General features: G+C 37.8%; 1 protein-coding gene and 1 pseudogene across 4 annotated transcripts in view; both read right to left on the bottom strand.

Annotated features, from left to right (window-relative positions):
• The window catches only part of PCYT1A (phosphate cytidylyltransferase 1A, choline), a 45,862-nt gene that overhangs the window by 17,538 nt on the left and 15,653 nt on the right, over nucleotides 1–12,671 (bottom strand). For all 4 annotated transcript variants that reach the window (XM_060099365.1, XM_060099363.1, XM_060099364.1 and 1 more), the window contains exon 2: nucleotides 9,696–9,822. In XM_060099365.1, the coding sequence (XP_059955348.1) occupies nucleotides 9,696–9,812 (117 nt within the window). In that variant the 5' untranslated portion in view covers nucleotides 9,813–9,822. The remainder of the gene's footprint in view (nucleotides 1–9,695; nucleotides 9,823–12,671) is intronic.
• Nucleotides 12,458–12,656, bottom strand: LOC132490844 (translation machinery-associated protein 7-like; annotated as a pseudogene).

Genomic DNA, 12,671 nt, shown 5'->3' with positions numbered 1-12,671 from the left:
GGGAATTCCCTGTTGAGAGTTTTTTAATGAACGAGTATTGGATTTTGTCACATGCTTTTTCTACATTATTAAAACAATCATATTTTGGTTTTGTCTTTTATTTTATTAATTATGGTGTATTAGATTAATTGATTTTAGAATGTTAAGCCAACCTTGCATTCCTGAGTGAAATTCTTCTTGGACACATTGTATAAATCTTTTTATATGTTCTTGGATTCAATTTGTTACTATATTGTTAAGGACTTTTGCATCTAAGTTTGTGAGGGATTTTGAACTATATAATATTCTTTTCTTGTGCTGTTTTTGCCTGTCTTTGCTATCTGGCCTCATAAAATTGGTTAGGAAATGTTCTCTCCTCTATTCTCTGAAAGTGGATAGGATTGATATTATTTCTTCCTTAAATGTCTGATAGAATTCACCAGTGAAGTCATTTGTGTCTGACTTTGTCTTTGTAGGAAGATTTTTTTAAAGACAATTCAATACTTTACTTGGCATAGGTCTATTCAGATTTTCTATTTTTTTCTTGGGTCAGTTTTGGTAATTTGTCTCTTTCTAGGAATATGTCTATTTCATCTAAATTGTCACATTTTTTGGCATGAAATTGTTCATAATATTCCCTTACAATTCTTTTAATTCCTGTTGGGCTATAGTGATGTTTACTTAGATTTTAAAATTACACATAGATCACATTGTGACTGGGCTAAATTCAGAAACTGGGAAGACATTGTTTTGTTTTGATTTCAAATAAGGATAGATTTTTAAAATAAGGTTTTAAAATTAAAATATATTTCTTTTAAAGAGCACTTATATAAGCTTAGTTTAAAATATGCTAAAGCTATAAGAAAAACATTTTTAGGAGATGTGTGTGTGTTATCCTTTTTTAGAACGTTTTTTTAAAAAGGTTAAGAATAGACCAAGGACACAAATGTGTGATTTTCTGAAGTTATTAGAAATTTACCTACAGATAAAATTAGAAAAAAACAATTTATCCTCTAGAAGTTAATATGCAAAGAGTTGCCTAACAGTAATTTGTGTTTCTAAAAGTATATGCTAGTCACCAAATAATAGACATTCTATGATTCTATCTATACGAAGGTCAAAAACAGGCAAAGCTAATCTATGGTTAATAGAAGTCAGAGAACAAAGAAAAAAAAATCTGGGGAAAAAGGATACTGACTAGCAGGAGCATGAGGGAGTCTTCTAGGTGTACCAGTGATTACATGAATGTATACATATATAAACATTTATTGAGCTGTACACTTGAGGTTTGTACACTCTACTGTATGTAAGTTATACCTCAAGAAACAAATGCCATTCAGTCATAAAAAAGAATACAGTACTGATACCTGCTACAACATGGATGAACCTTGAAAAAATTATGCTAAGTGAAAGAAGCCAGCCACAAAAGGCCACTTATTGTATGACTCCATTTATATGCAATGTCCAAGAATAGGAAAATTTACAGACAGAAAGTAGATTAGTAGTTACACTGGGATGGAAGGGTTGGGGAGAAACGGGGAGTGACTGCTGATGGGTACAGGGTTTCTCTCTGGAGTGATGAAAATGCTCTAAAATGTATCATGATGATGGTTGCACAAGTCTGTGAATATTCTGAAAACCACTAAATTGAACACTCTACATGTGTAGGTGAATTATAATGGTATATGAACTATATCTCAATGAAGTTGTTTATATATAAATATATTTATACATAATATAAAATATATGAAACAAATAGAAAAAAATTGTGCTTATTAACAATAGTACATGTAGATAAAAGACAGCCTTACTGTGTTCTCTGAAATTTATTATCAGTGGTGTGCTGGAGTCAGTTTTTAAATATTCACATATTTTGAGGGCTGGTAGTTTGCAATCAGCCACAGAAATCAGTAAATGCTATATATCAGAGGTTTGTTCCCCCCAGTTTATCAGGACACCACTGGTTATTCTGCATACTTAGAAAGAAATCAGTTCAGAGGTTATTACAGGGAGGAAGAAATGGATTTGTGGATTTTTCCGTTAATGTTGAATAGAGAGAGTGACAGTTAAAAGATTCTGTGAAGGAAGAATAGGTAGGATATGGTAAAGAGAAAATATACTGTCACTTGAGAGAGGAGTTTATAATAACAGCTTTTGAACTGAAGAAAATAAGACTGTGGTACCATCAGCAGGAATAGAGAAGTTTTTTAAAAAGGAGTGGAGATCAAAGAAAATGAGAACTGACAGTCTTTGAATCTGGAGATTCAAATGACTATTGGAGACCTCCTAGAATATATTAGTGAAAGTCAGAACACCAGTGCCTTTAAGAAAATTGAAAGACAAGGAAACCGATTAGTAATAATTTCTCATTAGAGATGTCTAGCCATAAAGGGAATGAGAAAAACAGAAAGGTACCTAGAGGGGACAGAAGGATCAGGTAGCAGGTGTTCTTAAAAGTTGAGGATATCAGGGCTTCCCTGGTGGCACAGTGGTTGAGAGTCCACCTGCCGATGCAGGGGACACGGGTTCGTGCCCCGGTCCGGGAAGATCCCACATGCCGCGGAGCGGCTAGGGCCCTGAACCATGGCCGCTGAGCCTGTGCTCCGCAAGGGGAGAGGCCACAACAGTGAGAAGCCCGCGTACCGCAAAAAAACAAAACAAACAAAAGTTGAGGATATCTGTACATGTCTAAGACAAAGGAAAAGGAGCCAAAGAGATTGAAAATATCAAGAGAAGGAAAAAAACAGATAATTAAGGAAGGAAGAGTCTAGAAGAATGACAGGGAATGGCCTCAAAGGAGAGCAGGGGGAAGCTGTTGGCCCTATAAGTAATTAGGATCACATTTTTCTGAAAGCAGAAGAAAGGAAAGGTGATAAAAGGATAATATTGGATGTAAAGGAGGAAGGATGTATATAAACTTATATTCTGATGCCCTCAATTTTCTCAGTAGAGCAAAGAAGAAAGTGAAGTTCCCTATAAAGAACAGGGACCTTGGAATGAGACTGAAAACTTGAGGAAAGTACAAAATATTTGGAATAGCTGTTGTGGGAAATGTATATATTTGAGCATCAGCAAATGATTAATGGAACTTCTGAGCACTATATTCAGCCCAGATCAAGCTAGAAACTTTAATCTTTAGAAGGCCAAGTTAACAGGTCCAGGAAGAAAAACAAAGAATTAACAGAAACTGAAAGATCTAGGGTTAGGTCCTGGTGAATGGAAGGGAGGCAGAAGAGGGAAGAGAAGAGTTAAGGAAAAAGAGGTATCCAGACATTTCTCCAAAATGATATACTAATGGCCAAAAAACACATGAAAAGGTGCTCAACAATATTAGGCATTATGGAAATGCAAATCAAAACCACAATGAGACCCTGCTTCACATCCACTAGGATGGGTAAAAGCAAAAACACAGGCAACAACAGTGATGGCAAGGATGTGGAGAAACTGGAACCTCTGTACACCGCTGTGAATGTAAACTAGCACACAGCTTTGGAAAACAGTTCTTCAAAATGTTAAACAAAGGATATATATGACCTAGAAATTACACTCCTAGGTATATAAGCAAGAGAACTGAAAACATATCTTTAAAAACAAACTTGTACATGAATAACAGAACATTATTCACAATAGCCAAAAAGCGGAAATAATCCAAATGTCCAACAACTGATGAATGGATAAACAAAGTAGTATGTCTATAAGGATTCACCTATAAAAAGGAATGAAGTATTACTAAACACTACCACCTGGGTGGACCTTGAAAACATTGTGCTAAACAAAAGAAGCCAGAGACTTCCATGGTGGTCCAGTGGGTAAGACTCTGCGCTCCCAATGCAGGGGGCCCGGGTTCGATCCCTGGTCAGGAAACTATATCCCACATGCATGCCGCACCTAAAAGCCTGCATGGCGTACCTAAGAGCCAGCAACTAAAACATCCCGCGTTCTGCAACTAAAAGATCCCACGTGCCACAACTAAGACCTTGCGCAGCCAAAATAAATAAATAAATACATATTTTAATAAATAAATAAATAAAAGCCAGACACAAAAGGCCACGCATTGTGTGATTATATGAAATGTCCAGAATAGGCAAATCCCTAGAGAGAGAAAGTAGATTAGCAGTTGCCAAGGAGTAGAAGGAAGGGGGGAATGACGGAATGACTGCTAATAGGTACAGGGTTTCTTTCTGTGGTGATAAAAATGTTCTGGAATTAGACAGTGGTGATGGTTGTACAACACTGTGAATTTTCAGTATTAAAACCACTGAATTGTACACTTTAAAATGATTAAAATGGTGAACTTTATGTATGTGAATTTTATCTCAATTTTAAGAGATTCATTATGTATCCTATCTTTCATAACTCTGTTTCTTCAATCTTCCTTGTATACTGTGTACATTCCAAGGCAGAAGGCAAATGCAACTGTCCCTCCTGGCTAGAATTTGTGCTGAATCGACTCCTCCTAAGTATAGAGAATGAAACCTAAGGTTCTTCAGCTAAAACAGATCAGCAAAATCTTTAACTCTCTAGAGCTGCCTCCAGTTAGAATGAGTAGTACTTTTTAAAACACCCTATTATTCTCTTCTCAGTTAGAGAACATCGTCTCTAAAAGCTGACGGTTATATAAAAGTAGGACTAAGTATTTCTATCTGTGTTCTCCTAAAACAAACCTCCTTCATTTTAACCTCAAAGGAATCCTGTGGAATAATATTGCTTTCAAATCTTTTGACTCTCTGGTAGCAAAGTATAAATGAAAGGGCAAGGGTTTAGGACTTGAAAAAAACTTAGATCTAAATCCCAGCTCTATCACTTCATAGCTGTGAAATCACAGCAAGCTTCTACAGCTTTCATTTCACCTGCTATAAAATGGAAGATGAGACTTCCCTAGTGGCAGAGTGGTTAAGAATCCTCCTGCCAATGCAAGGGACACGGGCTCGAGCCCTGGTCTGGGAAGATACCACATGCTGCAGAGCAACTAGGCCCGTGTGCCACAACTACTGAGCCTGAGCTCTAGAGCCCGTGAGCCACAACTACTGATCTCGCGTGCCACAACTAGTGAAGCCCACACGCCTAGAGCCCGTGCTCCGCAACAAGAGAAGCTACTGCAATGAGAAGCCCGCACACCACAACCAGAGAAAGCTGGCGCGCAGCAACGAAGACCCAATGCAGCCAAAAATAAATTAATTAAGTAATTTCTTTAAAAAATGGAAGATAGTAACACCTGCTCCATAAGGTTGCTATGAGGATTAAATAAAATAGCATATGCAAAGTAACTAGCACAATGTTACACATATGAGTAGGCACTCAACAAATCTACATTAGCTCATTTTCTCTTCCATTCTATGGAACACAGGTTTCATTATACCAACAAAATTAACTAAATTGTATTAATCTAAGAGGTTAGCTACTAAATGCTATATAAAGTTTCTAAGTCTATGCAAATTATAACTAAAACTTAAAACTTATAATGATCATCATCTCCCAAATTATAAATGAACTTCTGAATGCAATATTGCTTCCATAAAAACTTTCTCCTGATTATGTTCACATATATTAACTCACTACTCCTCAAAATTCTAGTGAAAGAGAAGAAGAGATTCTGGTGTCCTTACTAATAGGAAAGAGGAGGTAACTCAAATAATCTAATACTAGAACTTGATATTGGCTTCCCAGTATGTATTCTATTTCCAAGGATTCGTAAACATTTTTCAGCAAAAAGTTTCATAATGGCACAGAGAAACATTTCCCATTTACCCAAACATTCTGCACAAATGGTAACATGCCCTCCTGAGTTCCAAACTATTTCAATAATGCCAGGAAAAAGGCTCTAGATTCAAGAGGAATACCAGGTGGTGTGAGAAAGAAGGGATAAGGAACAGAGCAGAAAGAAAAAGAAAAACAATCATTCTCCCTGATTCCTGTTGCCATTTCAATGGATGTAAACAATGAGCTCACCTATTTAACTACTATTTGGATGCCTCATAGACCTTCTAAGTTGAACCTGTACTAAACTCATCGCCTTCCTCCTAAAACAGCTCTTCTTCCTGTATTTTTCATCTGAATGAGAAGCACCCCATCTACACCAACTACCTAAGGCTGAAACCTAGCAGTCATCCTTAACACCTCTCATCCTCTGCATCCTGATAATTTCCAAGAATTGTCTATTTCACTTCTTAAAAACTTAAAATTTATCTTGTCCTCTCTGTATCTACTGCCTTAGTTTAATCCTTCATCATTTCTAACCTGGACCATTATAATAATCTCACAACTAGTCCTGTGGCTTCTGTCTATCCCTGTTTCAACTGTTCCTTTCCAAAGCAATCAGGGTGATCTTCTAAACTGTATATCTGATCATATTACCTATAGGATAAAGTTCAAATTCCTTAGCACAGCATACAAGATCCTTCATGAGCAGGCCCTTGCTTTACCTTATCTATTGCAGATTCTTATTCTGAACTTTAAGCTCCAGTAATGTTACTTGTTGTTTGCTAAACATACTATTATTTCACACTTCTGAAGTTGTACTCTATCTCTTGTCCATTTCTTGAATTCCTACTTGGCCTTCAAAGTTCAACTCTGAAATAATCTCCTCAATGAAGCTTTTCCAAAACCACTGTCCCCACCCCTCAGTCAAAGTTAATCTGTTGCTCCTCTAGAGGGTCACTGTACCTCTAGCTTACTTCTATTTGGCCCTTTTCATACTGTATCTTAATTATTTATCTCTTTCCCCTATTTGTCTATGAGCTTCTTAAGGGCAAGGCCACCTTTGCATCTCTGCATCTCAATGTATAGCAAATGACACACAGAGGTTCTCAATATATGTAGTTTGAAATGAGATTGTAAGATCTATCTCCATAAGCAGAACTTAGGCCAATTAACCTCAGAGTTTAAGTACTCTGTGACTTATTCATACATATGACAAATATTAAGATAGGCTAAATGTCTGTTCTTTATAAATATTTCTGTGATCCTTTTGATTTTACCTCTAGAAACATCTGTTTCAGTAAATTCTTTATACTTATAGACAAACTAGCCACAAAGTTATCCCTTAATTTTTCCTCCTTAACTCCTTTCTCTCCCTTCATCCATTTTATCCTGACCTACCAACCCAGCTACCAAATACTTGGGGAGGTTGGGAGGAAATGGGGAGTGACTGCTAATGGGTATGGGGCTTCTTTTGGGGACGATAAAAATATTCTAAAACTGGCTGTAGTGATGGTAGCACAACTCTGTGAATATATTAAAAACCATTGAATTGTACAGTTTAGATGGGTGGATTTATGATCTCAGTAAAGCTCTCATAAAAAAAAGAAAAAACCTTGTTCGTTTTTGCTACAGAGTTGAAAGGGATTCAGAGATAGAAAGCACATGTGTACAGTGGAGATGACACACAAGTTTATTTAGCAGACACTCTTTTTTTTGCTTTTTTGTGGTATGCGGGCCTCTCACTGTTGTGGCCTCTCCCGTTGCAGAGCACAGGCTCCAGACGCGCAGGCTCAGCGGCCATGGCTCACGGGCCCAGCCGCTCTGCAGCATGTGGGATCCTCCTGGACCGGGGCACGAACCCGTGTCCCCTGAATCAGCAGGCGGACTCTCAACCACTGTGCCACCAGGGAAGCCCTAGCAGACACTCTTCATTAGAGTCAGTCCAGCCTGTTGGGTGAGTGAATCTTTGACCATTAGCCCATGTTAAATAGCCAGTGTGTACCAGAGAGGAATGTGAAATAGGTAGCAAGCCACTTAACTGATCTGTGACATGAATATATGAAGCAGAGTAACTTAAAGCATTGAAATTCCTCAGATTCTAAGAACCAAGAAATTTAAGTCTTCTCAGAGCCCATTCCACTAAGACTGGCCTTCTTTGGTCTATTCGTGGCTATGGTGATTGGCTCAGAGTATTACCTACTTGGTTATAACTTGTCCCTACTCCAAATGAGAGTGCTGAATTGGTGCCCACCACCATCCCCTTAACCTGAATTCTCTAAGAAACATTCAGAAATTAAAAATGCCCTGTTAGGGACTTCCCTGTTGGCACACTGGTTAAGAATCCACCTGCCAATGCAGGGGACATGGGTTCAATCCCTGGTCCGGGAAGATCCCACATGCCACGGAGCAACTAAGCCCGTACACCACAACTAGAGCCTGCGCTCTAGAGCCCATGAGCCACAGCTACTGAAGCCCGCGCGCCTAGAGCCCGTGCTCCGCAACAAGAAAAGCCACCACAATGAGAAGCCTGTGCACCGCATCTAAGAGTAGCCCCCGCTCACTGCAACCAGAGAAAGCCCACGTGCAGCAATAAAGACCCAAAGCAGCCAAAAAAAAAAGCCCTGTTTTGTTGACTGCTGAGTCATTTTCTGAGTTTACTTGCTGTAAAGAATAATGGCCCCCTAAGGATGTCTACATCTTATTTTCTAGAACCTGTGACTATGTTACATGGCAAAAGGGGCTTTGCAAATGTGATTAAAGGATTTTGAGATAGACAGATTATCCTGGATTAGCCAAGTATGTCCAGTGTAATTACAAGGGTCTTTACAAGTGAATGAAGGAGGCAGGAGATTCAGAATCAGGAGATGTGATGACAGAAGCAGTGGTCAGAGTATAATGATTGCTGGCTGGCCCCCTGAGCAAAGCAATACGGGCAACTTCTAGAAGCTGGAAAAGGCAAGGAAACAGTTTTTCCCCTAGAACCTCCAGCCCTAACAACACTTGATTTTAGCTTTTTGAGACCCATTTCAGCCTTGTTACCCCTAGAACTGTAAGATAATATATCTGTATTGTTTTAGGCCATTAAATTTGTGGTAATTTGTTACAACAGCAATAGAAAACTAATACACTTGCCCCCAACATAATCATCAATATCAGGCCTGAAGCATATACCTACTATTTGTGGAGTCCAGTTGCTTTTATTGCTCAAGATAGAATATTGGTTTAGAACAACTAGTAATTGTGTCCGAGTAGAAATGTTTTTCCTTTTGGGTTATGAAGCTCCAAAAGTAACCAGTGGGAACTGCAGTTGGATCAATGGCTAATGGTCAATATAGGTACAAAACATACAGAAACATTTAATTCTGTCACTGGGATTTTAAAACATGGATTTCATAATAACACTGTATATCAATAATAACTCCAACTGTGTATAAATATTCTTTGACATATTTTTTTTAGGGGAAGCTTCAGGAAGGGTACCAACCTGAGACAGCATGAGCCGTTTGGAATGGGGTCTTTCATCAAAGGCTTGGAAGTGGTTAGGAAATACAAAGATAACATCCCAGAAATAAAGGAACATAAGGTAGGCAGTAATAGAAAAAGGTTCTCATCTAAGATATAACCAGTAATAGAGTGCAGGAGTGATATGAGAGAAAAGACAGTAAGACACAGAAAACTAAACACCATGAGATGATGCTAAGATCAGATCACTGCCTGGAGCTACAATTTCTCTATTTCATTAGTTTGAATTTGATCTTTTGCCTAATATATGTACAACCTCCAAATTTTCCTAACATTCTTTTTTCAATTCCAGTGTAAAGCTCTTACAACTGAGCTGTGAATTATAATCTGCATAAGAGTTCCAACAACTGGTGGAAAGTTACTATTCACACTTACTATTCATTCTTTCCATTATTTAAGAAGCCTTGTAATGTTGATATTGTCAGTGTTATATCAGTTTCGACCCTCCTCCTGCCAGGTTAAGTGTTCAACAAAGAAATCTCTTCCTTACTTACAATTGCACAGCGTGGCATTTTTGAAGGAATTCCATCATCCTCTGCTGCCCCATTGGGTCCAGGTATCTCTTTCCTCCTCTTCCTCATGTTGACTTTGGTTGAATTCTGTGCATCCATCTTCTTCTAACTGGTGATAGAAAGTGAAAAAGAATTTTTATCTCATTGGGGTGGGAAAAGCCTGTCACCAATATTTCAGAGATGTTAATATGGAGGCACTTAGTATCAATTCCATAGCACACATTTCACAAAGATGAACCAACTGCATCCGGCAAAAACAGCAAAGCTTCACAAAACCCAGGCACTAGTAGAAACACTGAAATGCCTCTCTGTGGAACAATGGCACAATTAATCACCTGGACCTTGTAAATTATTTCCCAACCAATACAGCCTGTATACCAACTGCTAATTTCATATCCTGACTGCATGCAAAAACCTGGAAGAACGTGGCTGAGAAAGTTAGTTATACAGACTTTCCACTACTCTTACATCATACCTCTAGGACACCTAGAAGTATGACAGGTGCAAGGAAATGTGAAAGGTATGTCTTTGGTACAGATGGAGAAAAGAGCCTTTTTTTAAAAAAAAAAAGGATGGCCACCAGCGATTCCTGGTTTAACAAAGCATGGACTTCTTAACTCTAAATGCTCTGTATATTTCAGAGACCACTCCTCCAGGATGAGAGCTATGAAAATTGTAGAGTAAGTGTACTTGTATCTTTTAAATGTCCTTCCTCTTCCTTTTTCAATTCATTTCCCCTCCCTCTTTCAGAGTCTTAGCACCTTAAGCTTGCTCAGAGTCCCCAACTACTAAAACCCCACCCAGGCTTCTCCTTCCCCCAAGGAAAAATTTATTTATTATTGTCTCATTTAGCAGAAAGTGTCTAGCAACTAACTATTACAGAAAAGTTCTGAATATTTGATGTTTCATGTTTAGGTGTTGGCTTGTGCTACACCTCCAATCCCCTACAAGGATATCTGCATTTTCCTTAGGTAACATAATTTGCACAAATAAATTAATTTCTTGATAATGATGAAATTTTAGATATCAGCCAGAAATTGGATAGAGAGGAACTGCAATGATCAACTGCCATCTCTGCCCAAGATGTGGTACAGTGAAAGGTGGAAAAAAGATCCTTAGAGCAGAAGCAGAAAACAAAACAAAACAAAACACTAGACAGAATAAGGACTTTCTACCCTGCCTCACGGCCTCTAATAAGCCCTCCAGAATACATGTTTATCTAAACAATCGCAATTGTGCCTTTCTTTCTTTCCTCTGGTTAAATTCCAAGTGGCAATGTGATAAGATCTACAAGAAACCTAACCTAATTCTTAGAGACTGAAAGAAACACCCTATGAGTCATGGCTAAGTATTAGGCTGGTATGAAAAAATGTCAGAATCTAAAGTGAAAGAAGAACACCACCCCGAAACTTCCTTTCATCACATATTCAATTAAAATTAAAATGTCTTTTCATCACAGATTAAAATAAAATGAAAGGAGAGTACTGTATATTTAACAAGTTTTTCCAGTGATGATGATCAGAGATTTTCTTCATTATTGTTATTAATTATTCTTTTGAAATATCCAGAGGTCAGATTTACTACTCCCATCTCACTGGTCTGAGAGGCCTGCTAAGAATGCCTCATCAGTTCAGTTAATGACCATTTCTAATTTGCATACAACAGGACTTTGCTGCAAATATCTGTTAAATTCTCAGAGTAGGTAGACAAAATCCATTTTGAGAAATGTAATCAGCAATCTGGTGTCAGGTAGCTCAAGGTCAGGCAATCAATAATATTGAGTATTTATTGTACACAAGGTATTATAACATAATTTTTAAAGTAAAAGTTATTTTCTCAAGAAGCCTTCAATCAAGGTGAGGAAACCACATGTTTATGATAAAAAATGCTCCGTAAGATTGCAAAACCATTGGGGGAAAGTTTGTTTAGGAACAGTTTCAAAGTAAATATCTCCCCATCAATGACTTATTAATTACAAAGTAAAAAGAGCTACCTTTAAAGTGAAAAAAATCTGAATTGGGAGATTGGGATTGACATATATACATCAATATGTATAAAATGGATAACTAATAAGAACCTGCTGTATAAAATAAATAAATAAAATTTTAAAATGTACACTATTAATAATGTAAAAAAAAGTGAAAAAATCTCTCAGCTAAGTAATTAAAGCTAATTAACATCACCAATAATGCCTCCTGATGTAAGGCACTGAGGACACATCATCTGCCAAAAATGCATAACCTGTATGGATTTATGAGGAACAATCAGACAAACCTCAACTAAAGGACATTCTACAAAAGAAAAAGGCTGTATTCTTCAAAAAACTGTCTATCATGAAAAACAATGAAAGGCCGAGGGACTGTTCCAGGTTAAAACAGACGAAAGAAATGACAACTAAATGTAATGCATAATTCTAGATTGGGGGAGAAATCGTTATAAAGGGTAGTTATTAGGACAATCAGTAAAATTAAAATATGGATTCTGTATCAGATAATAATATATATCAATGTTAAAATAAACTTCCTGAAGTTGATCATTATACTGCTATGTAAAAGACTGTCATTGTTTTGTTTTGTTTTTTTTTGCAAAAGTTTACTCTTAAATGTACAATAGGTTCCAAGACAACACTTCATTCTAGCTATAGGTGGCAACAGATGTTATGGCAGGGAATCCAGATGTTTAATCCAGATGTTTAAACAGGAATGGAACTAAGGATCATCATTGCCTCAGGTACAAGGAACAGCTTACTTTTTGCCAGATTTCTTAATTCCACCTGTGGCCAGGGGGCCTTTCCCTGGCGGCCTTCTTCGCTTTTAGCTCCTCGAGTTCCTTTTGCTCCTCCTTCTGTTTCTGCTTGAATGCCTTATCTTCCTCATCCATCTCCCTGGCTTGCTTCTTGGGCTGCTTCAGGGGCTTCTTCCTGCCACCTTCACGGCCCAACATGGCGCCTGCCGCCTG

The sequence above is a fragment of the Mesoplodon densirostris genome, chromosome 5, assembly GCF_025265405.1.
Source record: "Mesoplodon densirostris isolate mMesDen1 chromosome 5, mMesDen1 primary haplotype, whole genome shotgun sequence".
NCBI classification, from domain to species: domain Eukaryota; kingdom Metazoa; phylum Chordata; class Mammalia; order Artiodactyla; family Ziphiidae; genus Mesoplodon; species Mesoplodon densirostris.
The sequence above is the reverse complement of the archived record's forward strand: the minus strand, read 5'-3'. Positions and strand labels throughout refer to the sequence as shown.